At 35.3% G+C, this 24,618-nt stretch overlaps 2 protein-coding genes across 2 annotated transcripts; both read left to right on the plus strand.

The window, feature by feature from the left end:
• The first annotated feature begins 10,369 nt into the window (after window positions 1–10,369).
• Window positions 10,370–13,191, plus strand: LOC109675322 (vomeronasal type-1 receptor 4-like). Its single transcript, XM_020152057.1, is given in 3 exon segments — window positions 10,370–11,099; window positions 11,102–11,220; window positions 13,180–13,191. Coding segments are annotated over 3 exon segments (861 nt in total).
• A 9,477-nt stretch (window positions 13,192–22,668) lies between these two features.
• On the plus strand, window positions 22,669–23,607 carry LOC109675324 (vomeronasal type-1 receptor 4-like). Its single transcript, XM_074057367.1, has one exon. The coding sequence runs from the start codon at window positions 22,669–22,671 to the stop codon at window positions 23,605–23,607; it is 939 nt and encodes a 312-aa protein (XP_073913468.1).
• The last annotated feature ends 1,011 nt before the right edge of the window (window positions 23,608–24,618 follow it).

The following is a 24,618-nucleotide window of genomic DNA, read 5'->3' on the forward strand; positions in this document are numbered from 1 at the left end:
GTCCTTCTCTCGTGGTTTTGTTAGTATTAATATTGTACCCCAGCTAATGTTAAATTACACATAATCCAGGGACAGAAATGGTATCTAGTGGAAAAATGGGAACACGAAAGAGGGAAGGTAATGATTCTCCCCCCAAAAATAAAATAGTACAGGATTTAGAGTGAAATGAAGAAAATGGGTACCCAGATCCAAACTCCAACAAAACAAAGATAAACTATACCAAGGAACCCAATGTAGCCCACAAGAACACTCTGAAAGAAGAAATCCTGCAAGTAATTAATGAGAATTTCATAGAGATGTTACTAGACATGGTCACCCAAAACATACAGGAGGCACTCAAGAAATTCCAAGACAACAAATATAAAGAATATGAAAAAACTGAGAAACAAATAAATGAAATCATAGGAGCCCTAAATAAACACCAAACTGAAACAGAGAACACCATAAGCAAAAAGATAAATGAATTAAGGGCAAAAATTGACAATATTAAAGAGGAAGTAATCCATGATATGGAAAACCTCAGGAAAAAAGAATGAAACAGAAATACAAAACAAAATGGAAGGCCATTCCAGCAGAATAGAACAAACAGAAGACAGAATCTCAGAACATGAAGATGAAATGGCAATTAAAGGAAAAACTGAAGAACTACTAGTTAGACAAATCAAGATCTGTGAAAGGAAAATGCAAGAATTCAACAACTCCATCAAAAGACCAAACCTGAGAATCATGGGCATTGAAGAAGGAGAAGAGGTGCAAACAAAAGGAATTTGCAATATATTCAACAAAATAATAACAGAAAATTGCCCATCTGCCCCATTGTCTCCAGATGTGCTTTCTCACAGAGACTGTAGTGAATATGCTCAGTGCCTCATTTGAACTGATCTTCTCTTATTTTTATGCTTTGAGATTCAGTGTATGTCTATCATGACCAAGTACTGTTAAAATAATAAATTCTTAATTCTACCCACCAGCTTTATAATATTAATAAACATTTAATATTTTAAATTTTTTCTATAATTTGGAAATAAACATTTAAAATTCTTGGTACATGCCCAAATCTCTAGATAAACAGAATGGATTCATAAAGCTTCCTTCCAAATGATTATTTCTCTAATATTTCCTGAAAACACTAGTAAAACCAAAGTCTCCACTACTTCCTCAACTTGAAGGATGAGTGAGTGTGTTCACTCCCTGCAAGCTCTACATTACATCACACATAACTGACATCTTTACATTAAAATGATAGCAATTACCTTCTAAGCTTTCAGAAATACATGAATCCCTAGGCAACATGTGTTTAAAAAACTTCAGTACATACCTGATTAAAGAAAATCAAGGGTTGGAGGTGAGGATCAAGTGGCTGAGGGCTTGCTAGACAAGACTGAGGCCCTGAGTTCAAGCTATAGTATAGCCAAAAGAGTAAAACATAGAAAACATTTTTTTAAAATCTCAAAAATGTTTTTCTACTCTCCTTTGTCTCAGTACAGTTCATTATATCCATTTGTAAATAAAAATGCATAAAGTATGCTGATCTTCCTCCATTAAAACATATTTTAAAAGCTACCATCTTTCAAGGGTATAAAGTACAGATTTTACAAGTCAGCCCTCAATGTTTCTACTGGATTTGTATATAATCTTCACATATGATAACTCATGATTTTACCTGAGAACACTTTTTAAAAATTTTATTGAACAGTTACTTCACATGAGTTTAACAGTAGGTTAGGTGTTGCAGACAAGGGATTGACTGCAAAGAAGAAGGAAAGGGTTTTGAGAAGGAAACACTGAAATGCTCTGGGTCTTATCTTGATTGTAGCAATGATTACATGATTGTATACATTGATTAGGTCATCGAACTGTATGCTTAAAATAAAGGAATTGTGCTGTGTGTAAAAAGAAAAGAACAGTTACTTCACATTACTTTCTCATGTAAGGTTTTCAGTAATTCCATTCATAGTTTATTTCTGCATAAGTATAATATATCAGATTGAAAGTTATGCATTCATTGAATGACACCTTTATCATGTGATCACTAGATACTGTCAGAAACTACATGTTTTCATTATGTAGACTTCAAATGAATGTTGTGAAAATTACCAAAATTACAATTATATAAGCATTTGCCTGATAACTACAGCATGCTAAATTTACAACTGTTCTTACTGTATATTTTTTGGTACTGTGATGGAAGTTCATTCTGCCTTTTTCATCACTCATGATGTCATTGTTTCATGATTGGGTTTGCAGTTCTGTAGGAATGAGTGAATAAACAACTAAACAATGTGCAAACATGCAATTTACATGTTTTTGGTCAAGTTTTTAGGATCTTTCAGGTATAAGATTTAGTCATTTAGAAATAGAAACAATTTGATTTCTTCCTTCCCTATTTGAGTCACTTGTATTTCTTTCTCCTGTCTTTTGTTCTGGATAAGTATTTCAGCACTATAAGAGTAGGAAAAGTGGACACCATTGTCTCATTCCTGATTTTAGAGGAAATGGTTTTAGTTTTTCCCTGTTTAGTATGATGTTAGTTTTAGGTTTGTCACATATTGTCTTTATAATGTTGAGAAATGTGCCTTCTATTCCTAGTTTCTTTAGAGCTTTTATCATGAAAGGATGTTGAATTTTGTTGAAGATTTTTTCTGCATCTATTGATGTCATGATATGGTTTTTGTCCTTAATTCTGTTTATGTGTTGTATTATGTTTATCAATTTTCTAATATTGAACCATCCTTTCATCCCTGGAATGAAGCCTACTTGATCACAGTGTATGATATTTTTAATGTGATGTTGGATTCTGTTAGAAACTATTTTATTGAGGATGTTTGAATCCATGTTCATGAAGATATTGGCCTATAACTTTCCTTTTTTGGTGCATCTTTACCTGGATTTGGTTTTAGAGGAATACTGGTTTTTACTTAATGGAATATTAGAGGAGCATTGGTGTTAGTTCTTCTTTAAAGGTCTGGTTGAATTCAACAGTGAATCCATCGGGTCCTGGGCTTATCTTTGTTGGGAGATACTTTTTTTTTCCCAATGGAGAAACTATTTCTTGTTTTTTTTACTTCTTTTTATTATTGTTGTATTGGGAGTACATTGTGACATTTACAAAAGTTCTTACAGTATAGCATAGTTGAATTCACCCACTCTGTTTCTCATTTTTATTTTTATTTTTTTCTTTTATTGATATCTGCATACAATATTTGGGTCATTTCTCCCCCCTTCCCCCACCTGTCCCTTCCCTCCATCCCCTTCCTTCCCCCCCCCACACCCTCACTATCAGGCAGAAACTATTATGCCCTTATCTCTAATTTTGATGAAAAGAGAATATAAGCATTAATAGGAAGGACCAAGGGTTTTTGCTAGTTGAGATAAGGATAGCTATTCAGAGAGTTGACTTGCATTGCTTTCCTGTGCATGTGTGTTACCTTCTAAATTAATTCTTCTCAAACTAATCTTTTCTCTAGTTCCTGGTTCTCTTCTCCTATTGGTCTCTGTTGCTTTAAAGTATCTGCATTAGTTTATGCATTGAGGGCAACAAATGCTATCTAGTTTTTTGGCTGTTTTACCTATCCTCATATGTTGGGAGGTTCTTAAAAACTGTCTCAATCTCAATGCTTGTTATACATCTGCATAAGTTTTTAATGATCTCTTGGTTCAATTTTTGTGAGTTATATCATCAAAAATTTTATCTATTTCTTCTTCATATTCCAGTTTGCAGGAGTACAGCTTTTCAATGTATTCCTATGTGATTCTCTGGATTTACTTGGTTTCTGTTGTAATATCTCTGATTTTATATTTTTATATAAATATTTATATTTTATATAAAATCTCTGATTTTATATTTTTAAGATATTTTTATATCTCTGATTTTCTTAACTTCGGTCTTCCCTTTCTTCTTTTAATTTTTCTAGAGGTTTGTAGATCTTGTTTATTTTTTCAAAGAATCAGAGTTTTGGTTTTGTTGACTTATCTTGTTTTTTTGTTTTCCAGTTCATTGATTTCTGCCCTGATTTTTATAATCTCCTTTCCATTTACTACTTTTTGGATTGTCTTGCTCTTATTTTTCTAAGAGTTTAAGATGTATTATCAGATCACTTATTATTTATATGGTAGACTGGTGTGTGAACTCAGGGCTTCATACTTGAAGTAGACCAGGGCCCTTGTCTACTGGTTAACTGCTTGAACCATACTTCCAGTCCCTTTGGTTCTGCTTATTTTGGAGGTGGAGTATCTCATGAACTATTTGGCCAGGCTGGACTTGAACTGCAATCCTCTTGAGCTCAGCCTCCCAAGTAGCTAGGATTACAGGTATGATCCACAGGCACCCATCCCTGGTGTTTTTTTAGTACACAGTGTATTGTTTATGGTCACACAATTTCTTCCTCTTTGGATTCCTCTATGAGGGGTATTTGGAAAGGGCCATATTATTTTGAATTTCCTGATAATAAGCCATGGGCCTAGGGCTCCTTCCCCAAACTAACATCCAACTACAAAAGTCTGTCCTTGCATTACCGTTGAAACATTTCTGATATTGCTACTCACTAGTGAACACATGATCTTGCACCCACAGGTTAAGTGAAAGAACTGTAGAACCTTTGGATACAATCAGAGAAGTGGAATGCACCCTATGAAATGCTGAGGCCAACCTTTTTCTTGACAGCCATTCGGCACAAATAAGATAAGAAAATTCTGAAGTCAAGGAATTCCCAGTAGCTCTAATGCCATTTTGCAAGACTGAGAGAGAGAAAGATCAAAGACAATGGTGAGGGTACTATAGGGAAAGAATGGGCCTTTAGCATTGGTACTGAATGATGTTACCTGTCTACTGGTTATATGCAGCCATCTCTGGGGAAAAGTGGGCAAACAAGAAATAGACAAGAGCTCCACATCTTCTGGGACCTCACCCTCAGATTTCATTTTACTACTGAGAATCACTAATAGAAGAAAAGGAAAATGGCTGTGATGCATATGTAGATAGGGATGAAATTGGAGTGTGAGAAACTATATAATTAGGAAATTCAACTATCAAAATTAAATTTCCTAAATTCAGGGAGCTAGTGTTTTAGACTGAGAAGTCATATCAAATAGTTCCCAGTTTTTAACAATAAAATGTCACCCCTGTAAAAATCAATGAACTTCATGAAATCCCTTAAAAATGAAAGGAAGAATTAGAAAAATGACTGAAGTGATTTTCTTTTTCACCTAACAGGAGAGAAAATGCAATTTATTTGCCAATAAATGTTTACTGATTATTAATTAGAATTTGTTGACAACTTTTAGTTAATCCACGAGAACCACTAAATTTCATGAAAATATTCTTTAATAGGATTTTCATGTGCATAATATTTAGAGTAGAACTCATATATTGGTTTCTATGTTGATAATATGCAAGAAAAGAGACAGGATTTTAAGCATAGGTTCTACACCCAGGACATGAGATTTTTGACAATTGTGTTCCATGTAGAGTAGACAAATTACAGTTGCCCTGATAATTGGTGATGGCTATCTTTCCTAAAAAAAAAACCCACAATCTATTTGGTTTGGTTGTGATATGTCCCCCAGAGGATCATGTGTTGATTGCTTAACCCAGAGAGCAGCAGTGTTCCTGGGTGAGATCATTGAGCAGTGGTGGATCATGAGGTCTCCAGTGTAGAGTTCATAGCTTCATAGGATATTCTGTGGAAGGTACCATTTGGTGATTAGGTCACTGAGGGTGTGACTTTGAAGGATACACTTAGCCCTTCTTTTACCCCATGCTTCTTGGCTGCTACACTGTGAGCATCCTCTATCATAAGCTCTTGGAAGAATGATATTCTGCCTCACCAGAGGCACACAGAATTGGAGCTGAGTCACTGTGGACGGAAACATGTGAAACAATGAGCTAAAATGAATCTTCCCTACATTAGGTTGATATTTTCAGCTGTGTTTCCACAGTTTTAGAAACCTGACTGCCACACGAAATCTTTAATTTATTTTTTTGTTTACTATGTCTTTGTCATTTTGGAATAGGAACTCTCTCTGTCTCTCTCTCTCTCTCTCACACACACACACACACACACACACACACACACACACAAATTGGTTTAATCCTTGATTCCCATAGTCTGGAAAAAAGGGTGGAGTGCTTTATGTTGGTGGGAAACAACTCAGTAATTTCAACTCAATTCAATTTAAAACATAAAAAGCCTTTCAGTTTTATTAATTAAAGCAAATTATGCTTACACAGAGACTAGATAAAGAATTTAAAAAATTCCCTGCATACTGCCTTTTTCACATAACAGGAGAGAAAATGCAATTTATTTGCCAATAAATGTTTACTGATTATTAATTAGAATTTGTTGACAACTTTTAGTTAATCCACGAGAACCACTAAATTTCATGAAAATATTCTTTAATAGGATTTTCATGTGCATAATATTTAGAGTAGAACTCATATATTGGTTTCTATGTTGATAATATGCAAGAAAAGAGACAGGATTTTAAGCATAGGTTCTAAACCCAGGACATGAGATTTTTGACAATTGTGTTCCATGTAGAGTAGACAAATTACAGTTGCCCTGATAATTGGTGATGGCTATCTTTCCTTAAAAAACCCCACAATCTATTTTGATTTGGTTATGATGTGTCCCCTAGAGGATCATGTGTTGATTGCTTAACCCAGAGAGCAACAGTGTTTTGGGTGAGATCATTGAGCAGTGTCTCCAATGTAGAGTTCATAGCTTCATAGGATATTCTGTGGAAGGTCCCATTTGGTGATTAGGTCACTGAGGGTGTGACTTTGAAGGATCTTTGCCCTTCTTTTACCCCATGCTTCTTGGCTGCTACATTGTGAGCATCCTCTACCATAAGCTCCTGGAAGGATGATATTCTGCCTCACCAGAGGCACACAGAATTGGAGCTGAGTCACTATGGACTGAAACACGTGAAACCATGAGCTAAAATAAATCTTCCCTACATTAGGTTGGTATTTTCAGCTGTGTTTCTACAGTTTTAGAAACCTGACTACCACACCAAATCTTTAATTTATTTTTTTGTTTAGTATGTCTTTGTCATTTTGGAATAGAAACTCTCTCTCTCTGTCTCTCTCTCTCTCTCTCTGTCTCTCTCTGTCTGTCTCTCTCTCTCTGTCTGTCTCTCTCTCTCTCTCTGTCTCTCTCTCTCTCTCTCTCTCTCTCTCTCTCTCTCTCTCTCTGTCTCTCTCTCTCACACACACACACACACACACACACACACACACACACAGACAGACAAATTGGTTTAATCCTTGATTCCCATAGTCTGGAAAAAAGGGTGGAGTGCTTTATGTTGGTGGGTAATAATTCAGTAATTTCAACTCAATTCAATTTAAAACATAAAAAGCCTTTCAGTTTTATTAATTAAAGCAAATTATGCTTACACAGAGACTAGATAAAGAATTTAAAAAATTCCCTGCATACTGCCTTGTCAAAATACAGATAACACTCAAGATGTATCATGTTTCTTCTGGTATAATGACCTTAGAGTTTAACATTACCCATTTCAAACACAAATGCTCATACATTAGTTAATACTGATTAGGATTAATCTGCAATCTTTCTAAGAGGAGTATTCATTTTTCTTAATGTCTGTAAAGAATTAGTTATTTTTCTCACTACAAATGTTATCAAAGACTGCAAACTATTCCTACTATGAAAATTCATCTGTACTGTAAATGATTGGCCAGTTTTCTCCTCTGGAGTAATTGGTATTATGGTTCATTTCAAATATTCTGTCCTTTCTTATTTAATGTAGAACAATTTCTTTGACACCTACCTCAGGTTTACTTCCATCTTGATGACGACAAAAGCACACAGCCCATTTACCTTTTGTGTCACAATGGATTTTACATTTTCCACTATTCATTGGATAGTGCTATGGCAGCAAGTTTTCATATAAGCCCTCAGAAATCAGAAATATGTTGACCTGATTGGAGCATGAAATTAATCTACATTTGCCTTGCAAAATCTCAACTAATAGCAACACAAATGTACTGATAGCACATAATATCCTGAAACCTAGAAACAAGTTATAGATTTGCATTAACTGTGGATTGTTCCCTATACTGTGGTTTTTCATGAGGTTTGAAATTGTTAGTATTGTCCTTGTAGGTTGAATTCTCCACTGTTACTGGGATTCAATGTTTGATTAAATATCTGTCTACACTTATTGCATGTTTACATTATTACTTTTCCTTTACTCTCTGGGGATTTTGAAGGATAAAACACAATTCACCTTCATTTTATGCATGGAGATTGCTTCTTACTACTTCTCTAATGTTGAGTATGGAGTCAAAAGCCTTCATCACATTCTTGTAATTTGTTGGGTGACTCCCTGATGATTTTTCTGGTATGTCCTGATAAATGAACTTTGTTTAATTTTCACTATGAATTCTATGACATTTTCTAAGACTTGACCATCTGGTAAATAATTTATGATATTCCTAATATTTTTAAAGTTTCTGACTATTATGGATTATTGATGGTTGCAAAGGAAAAAGGTGAACTTAAATTATTTGCCACATTCCTTTCATTTTTAGGGTCTATCTTATGAAATCTCTGATGTTGATTGAGGCTTGAGTAAAGATTGAGGGCTAGATCATTTTTTACATTTTTATGGTTTCTTTCCACTACAGATTCTCTATTCACTTCACTCCGTCTCATGTGTCAGACCTCAGTATTTACTGCTCTCCTCCATCTGAGACTTCTCCCACAATCATGGAAATTAAAGATCCTTTGGGGACATGTCAGTGGTGTCAGTGGTGTCCTTAGAGGTGCTAAGCATGTACATAATTCTTTTTATAATTAGCATCTGGAAAATAGTTTTCAGCAATGTTCTCAGATCCCAAAGCCTGCATTGTCAATGCCACTGAAGATGACATAATTAAGTTTCTATGGGGAGGTGAGGTCACAGTCACAAAGCTTTTTCTCAGAGTGAAGGTGAGGATGACCATCCTGCAGGCCTCACATGGAAAGAGCAGTGTGGAGTTAGGTGAGTACTGTTATTCCAGTCTGGCAAAGAGAATAAGGGAAGCAAGTGTATCAAAAATCTATATTTGTGATCACATGAAAATTGACATTCTTTGAGGTTTAAAACTGATCCAATGTAAAAGTCACATAAGAACTAGTGATAGTTTATGAAGTGTGAGATGAACTAGTAAAGAGAAATGGATGGTTTAGGTGTTCTAGATCACTCACAAATGACTCCAAATGTGAATTAACAACTTCTTCCCTGAGAGTTATTGGTGTTTTTATAAAATTTGTGATTTGAGTTTCTAAAATGCATAAAATTACAGCCCTTACATTTTAAATTTTGCTTATGTCAGGTCTTAATGTCTTTCATAAGTATCAGTTCATTGGTGAAAATTTTAAATAAGGTATTTACAAGTGCAAAACAATACAATCTGAAATTAGTAATAGCTTACTTCTAACACTACATTATCTTATTCTGTTTTGTATTTCATATACCATGATTTAGGGAATAATATGAAATTGTTGAATGGTTTCTATACTAGGTGATATTATATTTTTTTTCTAGCATAAAAACAAACAGGTTTTGCTGCTGTCATTCTAATATTGATCACTTCCTGCATCCATTCAGCCCAATGTGACTGTGGCTCAGGTTCCTGCATGTCATATTGCAATCAGTGAGGGCATCTGTGTTTTACTAGGGACTCTAAATCTTCATTTATGGTTGTTATTGGCCTATGGAATAAATCATTATGTATGAATTGAAACTTGTTACAGCAAAAAATTTAAAATATCATTATCAACAATGTAAAATAAAATTGTTGAGACACAAAAACAAAATAAAAAAATATAGCAAATTATTCAAAGTGTGCAGCTTACAAGCATGCTAGTTGTTTCCCACAGTCATGGGAAAGAGCCTCTCTACAAACTTCAATAGCGTCCTTGGAGGGGATAATTACAAATTACAAACTTAATTGGTTTTAGTAATTAGCAACTGGAAAGAAGTTGTCTTCACAACCAGTCTAGGTAGGTTAATTCCCCTTTTTGCCGCTCAATAGGCTGTAAATTTTAATAAATGCTTCACTTCTCCATGACAATGTTCAAGTCTGCACAATGAATGTAACAGTGTTTGCTTTCTGAGTAAATTAGCACATGTACAGCTCTCATAGCAATTGTCCTTGCATTGTAAAGGCCTTTTAAGGCAATTCATTGAACTTTTCAAACCATACTAATAAATGAAAAACTGTAAGTATTTCTACAGAACTAACAGGAAGTAGAAAATGCTGAATTTCAATTTACATGATCAATCTGGTCTCTGCTTCATATCATTATACAGGATTCTCTGGCCCTGAAGACAAAATTAGCCACTGCAAACTGGCAGAATGGCTTTCAGGGAGCTATCAATAGGAATAGTCCTCTTGTCACAGATTGTACTTGGAATCCTTGGAAATTTCTCTCTTCTTTACTATTATCTCTTCCTTTACTTCACTGGGCACAGGTTAAAACTGACAGATTTGATTATCAGTCACTTGATGGTAGCCAATTCTTTAACCCTTCTCTCTAGAGGAATTCCCCAGACAATGGAAGCTTTTGGGTTGAAATTTTTCCTAAGTGACATTGGGTGCAAACTTGTTTTCTATCTTCACAGAGTGGGCAGGGGTGTGTCCATCAGCAGCACCTGCCTCTTGAGTGTCTTCCAGGCCATCAAGATCAGTCCAAGAAACTCCAGGTGGGCAGAACTTAAAGTGAAAGCTCCCAAGTATATTGGCTTCTGTATTTTCTTATGTTGGGTCCTGCAAATGTTGCTAAATATTACTAGCCCTATATATGTGACAGGCAAATGGGATAACAGAAATGCCACAATGAGAAAGGACTTGGGATTCTGTTCTGCAGAACAAACTGATATAATCACAGTATCATTGTATGCGGTATTATTACTGTTCCCTGATATTTCAAGTTTAGGGGTCATGATCTGGGCCAGCAGTTTCATGGTATTCATCCTGTACAGGCACAGGCAGAAGGTTCAGCACATTCATAAGACCAACATCTTTCCTCGTTCTTTTCCTGAGTCCAGAGCTACCCAAAGAATCCTAATCCTTGTGAACATCTTCGTGTCTTTTACTTCATCTCTGCCATCATCCAAGTCTGTATTTCTCATTCTTATAAACCAAGTTGGTTGCTGGTGAAAATTTCTGCCCCCATCTCTGTGAGTTTTCCAACATTCTACCCCTTTGTGATCTACCATTTGATCCAGCAATATCACTCTTGGGGATATAGCCAAAAGACTGTGACACAGGTTACACCAGAGGCACCTGCACGTCCATGTTTATTGCGGCAGTATTCACAATAGCCAAGTTATGGAAACAGCCAAGATGCCCCACCACTGATGAATGGATTAAGAAAATGTGGTATCTATCCACAATGGAATTTTATGCAGCCATGAAGAAGAACAAAATGTTATGATTCGCTGGTAAATGGATGGAATTGGAGCACATCATTCTGAGTGAGGTTAGCCTGGCCCAAAAGACCAAAAATCGTATGTTCTCCCTCATATGTGGACATTAGACCAAGGGCAAACACAACAATGGGATTGGACTTTGAGCACATGATAAAAGCGAGAGCACACAAGGGAGGGGTGAGGATAGGTAAGACACCTAAAAAACTAGCTAGCATTTGTTGCCCTTAATGCAGAGAAACTAAAGCAGATACCATAAAAGCAACTGAGGCCAATAGGAAAAGGGGAACAAGTACTAGAGAAAAGGTTAGATAAAAAAAGAATTAACCTAGAAGGTAACACCCACACACAGGAAATCAATGTGAGTCAATGCCCTGTATAGCTATCCTTATCTCAACCAGCAAAAACCCTTTTTCCTTCCTATTATAGCTTATACTCTCTCTACAACAAAATTAGAAATAAGGGCAAAATAGTTTCTGCTGGGTATTGAGGGGTTGGGGGTTAGAGGGAGGGAGCGGAGTGTTTGGTAAGGGAGGGGGTGGGTGCAGGGGGTAGAAATGACCCAAGCCTTGTATGCACATATGAATAATAAAAGAAAAAAAATAAAGGAGACATAACAAAGAGTTAATTTTAACTGTGCTTCCCTGTGCTAATGTAACCTTGATATGTAATACTTGGCATGCTTTTTCTGACCAAACGCGCTCTTTGTAAAAGGAATTTATAAAAAGCAATGTGTACTTCATTAAAGTGGCTATTGAGCAGGACTCAGTAGTCCCCTCATCTCTTCTGGCTTTGGTCACTCAGGTTCTACTGGTAAATGGCATTACAGGGAAGGAGGTGCATCCAGAGTCTGGGTAAATGAACACATTTGGAAAGTGGTTTAGTTGTTTTGAATTCAGTCCAATGCAAAACACAGAAGGAAAGGAAGAATAATCCCTGAAGTGTATATTGAATGTGTAAATAAATGTATGGGTCCCACATCCAACCAAAATCCAATCCATGATATTTTCTATTGTAATCCATGAGGACACGCAATGTTGTACTTAAAGGAAGTGATAAGAAGATCTGGTTTAAGTGTTTACACACGATCTGTAAAATCAATGTTTTCACTAGTCAAACTTAAAAGGATCATAGGCTAAATATATATGATTAGTAGAAATTAGCCAATGACACTTCTACTTGTAGTAAAGACTAGCATATATCTATAGAAGTCATGCAGCTTAGGACAGAATTGGAGCTGAAGGGCAGTGGTAGGCATATATATGTTTTCTTTGTCTGTGGCTGTGTGAAGTGCCTAATGGAGGCAAGTAATTTTGACTTTTCTGAAACTCACTCTGCCCACATATTTATTCTGATATGATTTTTCTGCTAGCAGTTAGGGAAGCAGACAAGCTGTATGTTAGAGATCATGTGTCAGGCTCAAATAAATCTCGTGATGTATAACATGGTTTAAGAAATTGCCATTATAATTCTATATTTTACCATGTAAGCTTATAGAAGGCAAGTTTCTTACTTGATATCTTGTATTTTATATATGTGCCATTTATTTTAATATAGTACAAAAACATTGGTATTCAATTCATTAACTAAATGACTAAAATACATAAGTATGTGACCTAAAGGTAGTATTTCTTCAACTGCTGCATACACTATTTTGTCATACATTACCATTCAAGCCTATTATTAAATGAGAAAAAATATGATTAAACAACTGTTAACCATGTCATTGTCCTGTAGCTGCTGACATAAGACAAAATGAATTTTCTCTTGCCATCTAAAAATAGTCAAAGTTGCCATTGGTGCCCCAAATTTTTATGAGATTCAAACCTTTCTTCATACTTAGTAGTATTGACTAGAATAAAGTTTTTTATAAAGCTAAGTATTTTACCAAAAACTATGAAATATGATCATGAATTCAAAGTAAAATGATACAGTGTAAAAAATGAAGCAATTAATTCTAGATTATTTGACTGATAAATCTACCTGTGTCCTTTGTCTAGAATTCTATTTAAATGTACTATAACTTATCACTCCCCTAAATAGGGTGTAAGTTATTAGTCCCTTAATTAGTGTAGGTGTTAGACAAATCATTTATCAGTTCTCTGTATAAAATGTCCTCATATTTACCATGCAAGTAATCATAGCTCTGTCTCATGGATTTTTGAAGAAAAGGGGGTTACTATGGTAGCACAGATTTGGATGACAAAAATTCATTTATAGCTTTGACTTTCAATAAAGGAGTGTCTTAAGGATCACATATTTTTATGTAAGTAGTTCCAAACACCCACTAAAAACAGATAGAAAATACTGGACTCCAGTTGACACCATAAATGCAGCCCATGGATCATGTTTCCATGCAAGGTCCATTGATTCTTAAGTTAATTATTAGTGGGACATGACAGAATGGCTGTCAGGGGGTTGATAAAAGGACCGATATACTTATCTCAGACTATAATTGCAATACTTGGGAATTTCACTCTTCTTTACCACCACACATTCCTTTATTGTACAAAGTGCAGATCAAGACCTATGGAGTTCATTGTAGAAAACTCCTTGATTATCTTTTGTAAAGGAGTTCCTCAAACAAGGACAACCTTTGGCTTGAAAGATAACCTCAGTGATTTTGGATGCAAACTTGTTTCCCATGTTCACAGAGTGGTCAGAATTGTGCCCATTGACTGGAACTACCTTTTGAGTGTGTTCCAGGTGATCACCATCAACCCCAGGGTCTCTAGATATGCTTTCTCACACAGACTGTAGTGAATATGCTCAGTGCCTCATTTGAACTAGATCTTCTCTTATTTTTATGCTTTGAGATTCAGTGTATGTCTATCATGACCAAGTACTGTTAAAACAATAAATTCTTAATTCTACCTACCAGCTTTATAATATTAATAAACACTTAATATTTTAAATTTTTTCTATAATTGGGAAATAAACATTTTAAATTCTTGGTACATTCCCCAATCTCCAGATAAACAGAATGGATTCATAAAGTTTCCTTCCAAATGATTATTTCTCTAATGTTTCCTGAAAACCCTAGTAAAACCAAAGTCTCCACTACTTCCTCAATTTGAGGAATGAGTGAGTGTGTTTACTCCCTGCAAGCTCTACATTATATCTTTACATTAAAATGATAGCAATTACCTTCTAAGCTTTCAGAAATACATGAATCCCTAGGCAACATGTGTTTATAAAATCATCAGTACCTACCTGATTAAAGAAATTCAAGGGTTGGAGGTGAGGGTCAAGTGGCAGAGGGCTTGCTTGACAAGACCGAGGCCCTGAGTTCAAGCTATAGTACAGCCAAAAGAGTAAAACATAGAAAACATTTTTTAAAAAATCTCAAAAATGTTTTTCTACTCTCCTTTGTCTCACACAGTACAGTTCATTGTATCCATTTGTAAATAAAAATGTGTAAAGTATGCTGATCTTCCTCCATTAAAACATATTTTAAAAGCTACCATCTTTCAAGGGTATAAAGTACAGATTTTACAAGTCAGCCCTCAATGTTTCTACTGGATTTGTATATAATCTTCACATATGATAACTCATGATTTTACCTGAGAACACTTTTTAAAAATTTTATTGAATAGTTACTTCACATGACATTAACAGTAGGTTAGGTGTTACAGACAAGGGATTGACTGCAAAGAAGAAGGAAAGGGTTTTGAGAAGGAAACACTGAAATGCTCTGGGTCTTATCTTGATTGTAGCAATGATTACATGATTGTATACATTGATTAAGTCATCGAACAGTAAAGTTAAAATGAAGGAATTGTGCTGTGTGTAAAAAAAAGAACAGTTACTTCACATTACTTTCTCATGTAAGGTTTTCAGTAATTCCATTCATAGTTTATTTCTGCATAAGTATAATATATCAGATTGAAAGTTATGCATTCATTGAATGACACCTCTATCGTGATCACTAGATACTGTCAGAAACTACATGTTTTCATTATGTAGACTTCAAATGAATGTTGTGGGAATTACCAAAATTGCAGTTATATAAGCATTTGCCTGATAACTACAGCATGCTAAATTTACAACTGTTCTTACTGTATATTTTTTGGTAGTGGGATGGAAGCTCATTCTGCCTTTTTCATCACTCATGATGTCATTGTTTCATGATTGGGTTTGCAGTTGGAATTAGTGAATAAACAACTGAACAATGTGCAAACATATTCAATTTACATGTTTTTTGGTCAAGTTTTTAGGGTCTTTCAGGTATAAGAGTTAGTCATTTAGAAATAGGAACAATTTGATTTCTTCCTTCCCTATTTGAGTCACTTGTATTTCTGTCTCCTGTCTTTTGCTCTGGATAGGTATTTCAGCACTATATTGAATAAGAGTGGGAAAAGTGGACACCAGTGTCTCATTCCTGATTTTAGAGGAAATGGTTTTAGTTTTTCCCTGTTTAGTATGATGGCTTTAGGTTTGTCACATATTGTCTTTATAATGTTGAGGAATGTGCCTTCTATTCCTAGCTTCTTCAGAACTTTTATCATGGAAGGATGTTGAATTTTGTTGAAGATTTTTTCTGCATCTATTGATGTGATGATATGGTTTTTGTCCTTAATTCTGTTTATGTGTTGTATTATGTTTATCAATTTTCTAATGTTGAACCATCCTTTCATCCCTGGAATGAAGCCTACTTGATCACAGTGTATGATGTTTTTAATTTGCTGTTGGATTCTGTTAGCAACTATTTTATTGAGGATTTTCAAATCCATGTTCATGAAGATATTGGCCTATAACTTTCTTTTTTTTGGTGCACCTTTACCTGGATTTGGTTTTAGAGGAATACTGGTTTTTAGAATGTGTTTGGTAGTATTCTTTCCTCCTTTTACTTAATGGAATATTAGAGGAGCATTGGTGTTAGTTCTTCTTTAAAGGTCTGGTTGAATTCAACAGTGAATCCATCCGGTCCTGGGCTTGTCTTTGTTGGGAGGTTCTTTTCTTTTTTTCAGTGGAGAAACTATTTCTTGTTTTTATTTACTTTTTTTTATTATTGTTGTATTGGGAGTATATTGTGACATTTACAAAAGTTTTTATAGTATAGCATAGTTGAATTCACCCCCTCTGTTTCTCATTTTTATTTATTTTTTTCTTTTATTGATATATGTATAAAATGTTTGGGTCATTTCTCCCCCCTTTCCCCCACCCCCTTCCCTACTTCCCTGCCCCGTCCCTCTCCCCTCTAGCTGTTCGCTATCAGGCAGAAACTATTTTCCCCTTATCTCTAATATTACTGAAGAGAGAATATAAGCAATAATAGGAAGGACTGAGGGTTTTTGCTAGTCGAAATAAGGATAGCTATACAGGGAGTTGACTTGCATTGCTTTCCTCTGCATGTGTGCTACCTTCTAAGTTAATTTTCTTGAACTAACCTTTTCTCTAGTTCCTGGTTCCCTTCTCTGATTGGCCTTTGGTGCTTTAAAGTATCTGCATTAGTTTCTCTGCATTGAGGGCAACAAATGCTATCTAGTTTTTTGGGTGTTTTACTTATCCTCATATGTTGGGAGTTTCTTGAAAACTATCTCAATCTCATTGCTTATTATAGATCTGACAAGTTTTTAATGACCTCTTGTTTCAATTTTTGTGAGTTACATCATCAAAAATTTTATCTATTTCTTCTTCATATTCCAGTTTGCAGGTGTACAGGTTTTCAATGTATTCCTATGTGATTCTCTGGATTTACTTGGTTTCTGTTGTAATATCTCTGATTTTATATTTTTATATAAATATTTATATTTTATATAAAATCTCTGATTTTATATTTTTAAGATATTTTTATATCTCTGATTTTCTTAACTTCGGTCTTCCCTTTCTTCTTTTAATTTTTCTAGAGGTTTGTAGATCTTGTTTATTTTTTCAAAGAATCAACTTTTTTGTTTTGTTGACTTATCTTGTTTTTTGTTTTCCAGTTCATTGATTTCTGCCCTGATTTTTATAATCTCCTTTCCATTTACTACTTTTTGGATTGTCTTGCTCTTATTTATCTAAGAGTTTAATATGTATTATCAGATCATTTATTATTTATATGGTAGACTGGTGTGTGAACTCAGGGCTTCATACTTGTAAAGCAGGCACTTAACTGCTTGAACCATACTTCCAAGTCCCTTTGGTTCTGCTTATTTTGGAGGTGGAGTATCTCATGAACTATTTGGCCAGGCTGGACTTGAACTGCAATCCTCTTGAGCTCAGCCTCCCAAGTAGCTAGGATTACAGGTATGATCCAAGGCACCCATCCCTGGTGTTTTTTTAGTACACAGTGTATTGTTTATGGTCACACAATTTCTTCCTCTTTGGATTCCTCTATGAGGGGTATTTGGAAAGGGCCATATTATTTTGAATTTCCTGATAATAAGCCATGGGCCTAGGGCTCCTTCCCCAAACTAACATCCAACTACAAAAGTCTGTCCTTGCATTATCAGAAACATTTCTGATATTGCTACTCACTAGTGAACACATGATCTTGCACCCACAGGTTAAGTGAAAGAACTGTAGAACCTTTGGATACAATCAGAGAAGTGGAATGCACCCTATGAAATGCTGAGGCCAACCCTTTTCTTGACAGCCATTCGGCACAAATAAGATAAGAAAATTCTGAAGTCAAGGAATTCCCAGTAGCTCTAATGCCATTTTGCAAGACTGAGAGAGAGAAAGATCAAAGACAATGGTGAGGGTACTATAGGGAAAGAATGGGCCTTTAGCATTGGTACTGAATGATGTTACCTGTCTACTGGTTATATGCAGCCATCTCTGGGGAAAAGTGGGCAAACAAGAAATAGACAAGAGCTCCACATCTTCTGGGACCTCACCCTCAGATTTCATTTTACTACTGAGAATCACTAATAGAAGAAAAGGAAAATGGCTGTGATGCATATGTAGATAGGGATGAAATTGGAGTGTGAGAAACTATATAATTAGGAAATGCAACTATCAAAATTAAATTTCCTGAATTCAGGGAGCTAGTGTTTGACTGAGGAGTCATATCAAATAGTTCCCAGTTTTTAACAATAAAATGTCACCCCTGTAAAAATCAATGAACTTCATGAAATCCCTTAAAAATGAAAGGAAGAATAAGAAAAATGACTGAAGTGATTTCCTTTTTCACATAACAGGAGAGAAAATGCAATTTATTTGCCAATAAATGTTTACTGATTATTAATTAGAATTTGTTGACAACTTTTAGTTAATCCACGAGAACCACTAAATTTCATGAAAATATTCTTTAATAGGATTTTCATGTGCATAATATTTAGAGTAGAACTCATATATTGGTTTCTATGTTGATAATATGCAAGAAAAGAGACAGGATTTTAAGCATAGGTTCTAAACCCAGGACATGAGATTTTTGACAATTGTGTTCCATGTAGAGTAGACAAATTACAGTTGCCCTGATAATTGGTGATGGCTATCTTTCCTTAAAAAACCCCACAATCTATTTTGATTTGGTTATGATGTGTCCCCTAGAGGATCATGTGTTGATTGCTTAACCCAGAGAGCAACAGTGTTTTGGGTGAGATCATTGAGCAGTGTCTCCAATGTAGAGTTCATAGCTTCATAGGATATTCTGTGGAAGGTCCCATTTGGTGATTAGGTCACTGAGGGTGTGACTTTGAAGGATCTTTGCCCTTCTTTTACCCCATGCTTCTTGGCTGCTACATTGTGAGCATCCTCTACCATAAGCTCCTGGAAGGATGATATTCTGCCTCACCAGAGGCACACAGAATTGGAGCTGAGTCACTATGGACTGAAACACGTGAAACCATGAGCTAAAATAAATCTTCCCTACATTAGGTTGGTATTTTCAGCTGTGTTTCTACAGTTTTAGAAACCTGACTACCACACCAAATCTTTAATTTATTTTTTTGTTTAGTATGTCTTTGTCATTTTGGAATAGAAACTCTCTCTCTCTGTCTCTCTCTCTCTCTCTCTGTCTCTCTCTGTCTGTCTCTCTCTCTCTGTCTGTCTCTCTCTCTCTCTCTGTCTCTCTCTCTCTCTCTCTCTCTCTCTCTCTCTCTCTCTCTCTCTGTCTCTCTCTCTCTCTCACACACACACACACACACACACACACACACACACAGACAGACAAATTGGTTTAATCCTTGATTCCCATAGTCTGGAAAAAAGGGTGGAGTGCTTTATGTTGGTGGGTAATAATTCAGTAATTTCAACTCAATTCAATTTAAAACATAAAAAGCCTTTCAGTTTTATTAATTAAAGCAAATTATGCTTACACAGAGACTAGATAAAGAATTTAAAAAATTCCCTGCATACTGCCTTGTCAAAATACAGATAACACTCAAGATGTATCATGTTTCTTCTGGTATAATGACCTTAGAGTTTAACATTACCCATTTCAAACACAAATGCTCATACATTAGTTAATACTGATTAGGATTAATCTGCAATCTTTCTAAGAGGAGTATTCATTTTTCTTAATGTCTGTAAAGAATTAGTTATTTTTCTCACTACAAATGTTATCAAAGACTGCAAACTATTCCTACTATGAAAATTCATCTGTACTGTAAATGATTGGCCAGTTTTCTCCTCTGGAGTAATTGGTATTATGGTTCATTTCAAATATTCTGTCCTTTCTTATTTAATGTAGAACAATTTCTTTGACACCTACCTCAGGTTTACTTCCATCTTGATGACGACAAAAGCACACAGCCCATTTACCTTTTGTGTCACAATGGATTTTACATTTTCCACTATTCATTGGATAGTGCTATGGCAGCAAGTTTTCATATAAGCCCTCAGAAATCAGAAATATGTTGACCTGATTGGAGCATGAAATTAATCTACATTTGCCTTGCAAAATCTCAACTAATAGCAACACAAATGTACTGATAGCACATAATATCCTGAAACCTAGAAACAAGTTATAGATTTGCATTAACTGTGGATTGTTCCCTATACTGTGGTTTTCATGAGGTTTGAAATTGTTAGTATTGTCCTTGTAGGTTGAATTCTCCACTGTTACTGGGATTCAATGTTTGATTAAATATCTGTCTATACTTATTGCATGTTTACATTATTACTTTTCCTTTACTCTCTGGGGATTTTGAAGGATAAAACACAATTCACCTTCATTTCATGCATAGAGATTGCTTCTTACTACTTCTCTAATGTTGAGTATGGAGTCAAAAGCCTTCATCACATTCTTGTAATTTGTAGGGTGACTCCCTGATGATTTTTTCTAATATGTCCCAATAAATGCACTTTGTTTAATTTTCACTATGAATTCTGTGACATTTTCTAAGACTTGACCATCTGGTAAATAATTTATGATATTCCTAATATTTTTAAAGTTTCTGACTATTATGGATTATTGATGGTTGCAAAGGAAAAAGGTGAACTTAAATTATTTGCCACATTCCTTTCATTTTTAGGGTCTATCTTATGAAATCTCTGATGTTGATTGAGGCTTGAGTAAAGATTGAGGGCTAGATCATTTTTTACATTTTTATGGTTTCTCTCCACTACAGATTCTCTATTCACTTCACTCCGTCTCATGTGTCAGACCTCAGTATTTACTGCTCTCCTCCATCTGAGACTTCTTCCACAATTACGGAAATTAAAGGTCCTTTGTGAACATGTCAGTGGTGTCAGTGGTGTCCTTAGAGGTGGTAAGCATATACTTAATTCTTTTTATAATTAGCAACTGGAAAATAGTTTTCAGCAGTGTTCTCAGCTCCCAAAGCCTGCATTGTCATTGCCACTGAAGATGACATAATTAAGTTTCTATGGGGAGGTGAGGTCATAGTCACAAAGCTTTTTCTCAGAGTGAAGGTGTGCATACACACCTTGACTGTGGATGACCATCCTGCAGGCCTCATATGGAAAGAGCAGTGTGGAGTTAGGTGAGTACTGTTATTCCAGTCTGGCAAAGAAAATAAGGGAAGCAAGTGTATCAAAAATCTATATTTGTGATCACATGAAAATTGACATTCTTTGAGGTTTAAAACTGATCCAATGTAAAAGTCACATAAGAACTAGTGATAGTTTATGAAGTGTGAGATGAACTAGTAAAGAGAAATGGATGGTTTAGGTGTTCTAGATCACTCACAAATGACTCCAAATGTGAATTAACAACTTCTTCCCTGAGAGTTATTGGTGTTTTTATAAAATTTGTGATTTGAGTTTCTAAAATGCATAAAATTATAGCCCTTACATTTTTATTTTGCTTATGTCAGGTCTTAATGTCTTTCATAAGTATCAGTTCATTGGTGAAAATTTTAAGTAAGGTATTTACAGGTGCAAAACTATGCAATCTAAAATTAGTAATAGCTTACTTATAACACTACACTATCTTATTCTGTTTTGTATTTCATGTACCATGATTTAGGGAATAATATGAAATTGTTGAATGGTTTCTATACTAGGTGATATTATATTTTTTTTCTAGCATAAAAACAAACAGATTTTGCTGCTGTCATTCTACTATTGATCACTTCCGGCAACCATTCAGCCCAATGTGACTGTGGCTCAGGTTCCTGCATGTCATATTGCAATCACTGAGAGCATCTGTGTTTTACTAATGACTCTAAATCTTCATTTATGGTTGTTATTGGCCTATAGAATAAATCATTATGAATTGAAACTTGTTACAACAAAAAATTTAAAATATCATCAACAATGTAAAATAAAATTGTAAGACATGAAAACAAAATAAAAAAATATAGCAAATTATTCAAAGTGTGCAGCTTACAAGCATGCTAGTTGTTTCCCACAGTCATGGGAAAGAGCCTCTCTACAAACTTCAATAGCGTCCTTGGAGGGGATAATTACAAATTACAAACTTAATTGGTTTTAGTAATTAGCAACTGGAAAGAAGTTGTCTTCACAACCAGTCTAGGTAGGTTAATTCCCCTTTTTGCCGCTCAATAGGCTGTAAATTTTAATAAATGCTTCACTTCTCCATGACAATGTTCAAGTCTGCACAATGAATGTAACAGTGTTTGCTTTCTGAGTAAATTAGCACATGTACAGCTCTCATAGCAATTGTCCTTGCATTGTAAAGGCCTTTTAAGGCAATTCATTGAACTTTTCAAACCATACTAATAAATGAAAAACTGTAAGTATTTCTACAGAACTAACAGGAAGTAGAAAATGCTGAATTTCAATTTACATGATCAATCTGGTCTCTGCTTCATATCATTATACAGGATTCTCTGGCCCTGAAGACAAAATTAGCCACTGCAAACTGGCAGAATGGCTTTCAGGGAGCTATCAATAGGAATAGTCCTCTTGTCACAGATTGTACTTGGAATCCTTGGAAATTTCTCTCTTCTTTACTATTATCTCTTCCTTTACTTCACTGGGCACAGGTTAAAACTGACAGATTTGATTATCAGTCACTTGATGGTAGCCAATTCTTTAACCCTTCTCTCTAGAGGAATTCCCCAGACAATGGAAGCTTTTGGGTTGAAATTTTTCCTAAGTGACATTGGGTGCAAACTTGTTTTCTATCTTCACAGAGTGGGCAGGGGTGTGTCCATCAGCAGCACCTGCCTCTTGAGTGTCTTCCAGGCCATCAAGATCAGTCCAAGAAACTCCAGGTGGGCAGAACTTAAAGTGAAAGCTCCCAAGTATATTGGCTTCTGTATTTTCTTATGTTGGGTCCTGCAAATGTTGCTAAATATTACTAGCCCTATATATGTGACAGGCAAATGGGATAACAGAAATGCCACAATGAGAAAGGACTTGGGATTCTGTTCTGCAGAACAAACTGATATAATCACAGTATCATTGTATGCGGTATTATTACTGTTCCCTGATATTTCAAGTTTAGGGGTCATGATCTGGGCCAGCAGTTTCATGGTATTCATCCTGTACAGGCACAGGCAGAAGGTTCAGCACATTCATAAGACCAACATCTTTCCTCGTTCTTTTCCTGAGTCCAGAGCTACCCAAAGAATCCTAATCCTTGTGAACATCTTCGTGTCATTTTACTTCATCTCTGCCATCATCCAAGTCTGTATTTCTCATTCTCATAAACCAAGTTGGTTGCTGGTGAAAATTTCTGCCCCCATCTCTGTGTGTTTTCCAACATTCTACCCCTTTGTGTTCATGAGCCATTGCTTCAGTGTATCCAGGGTCTTTGTCCGAATAAGGAATACAAAACCACCTGACTTTGCAAGAAATACATAAAGCATATTTGTGGCACAATGTTTATGTGTTTATTCACTCATCTCCACAGATTTATAAGCACAATTATGAAACAAACATATTAGAAAAGAACAGTGAATAAGATAGCCTGAACTTTTGACAAATAATCACAAAATAATGCTCTAAATTATTCAGGTATGATGTGAATTTTTATATATGGCATTAATGTTTCTGTTTGAGTAATTGAGAATTTATGAAATAATAAAGCAGTATGTCCTCAAAAGCTCTGGAGATCAAAGGACCGTCCTTGAGTGTGTAACTTTCAATCAAACATAGCAAGTTTACCCAGAACATGAACTAAATATACTAAACTAAATATAGAATATCTCAACTATGCCCATGAGAAAGGAATGGCATGTGGGTGGTCAATCAAGAAGCTGAAGAATTTAATATTCTTATGGGATAATGAAGCAGTATGCAGTGAATCTGGAACAGATGGTAGTTGCATTTGTATCCAAATAATAAAGTGTTTTACCTCCTTACAAAAATAGTAGCCATTTAAAACATGATTCCATAGAGGGAGGTAAAATACATTCAGAACATCTTCATATAGCAATGGTTATAACAAACTGAAGTGTGGGAAAGAAGAGCACAGCAATATCTTGGCTGAATTTTTAAAACATCAGCAAGTTTTTTCTAAAAAGATATGCTGAGATTTTAAAAATACATGATGTCTATGATAAGATGGTCTGGTCTTGGCACCTGCAGAAAGAAGGTTTTCCTGTATATCATGTTGGAAAGAGAGAGATTTGGAACATGGTTTTTGAGTTTCTCAAGTGAGGAGTGAAGCAGAGCCTTCACTGCATTGAAGCAGAAGAGGAATAGCCATTTGGAGGGGAGGAGTTATGCAACCCATTTGTTCATAAGAGTTTGTGGTGTAGGTGGATTTCTGCAAGAATAAGAACGGTTTCCTTATTATAGGAAATATTTTAATATTGCTATCTGTATTTACATTGTGAAGTTGTTTTAAAGTATTAAACAGTCCATAATTGG

Source organism: Castor canadensis, chromosome 16, assembly GCF_047511655.1.
Source record: "Castor canadensis chromosome 16, mCasCan1.hap1v2, whole genome shotgun sequence".
In the NCBI taxonomy this organism is placed as follows: Eukaryota; Metazoa; Chordata; class Mammalia; order Rodentia; family Castoridae; genus Castor; species Castor canadensis.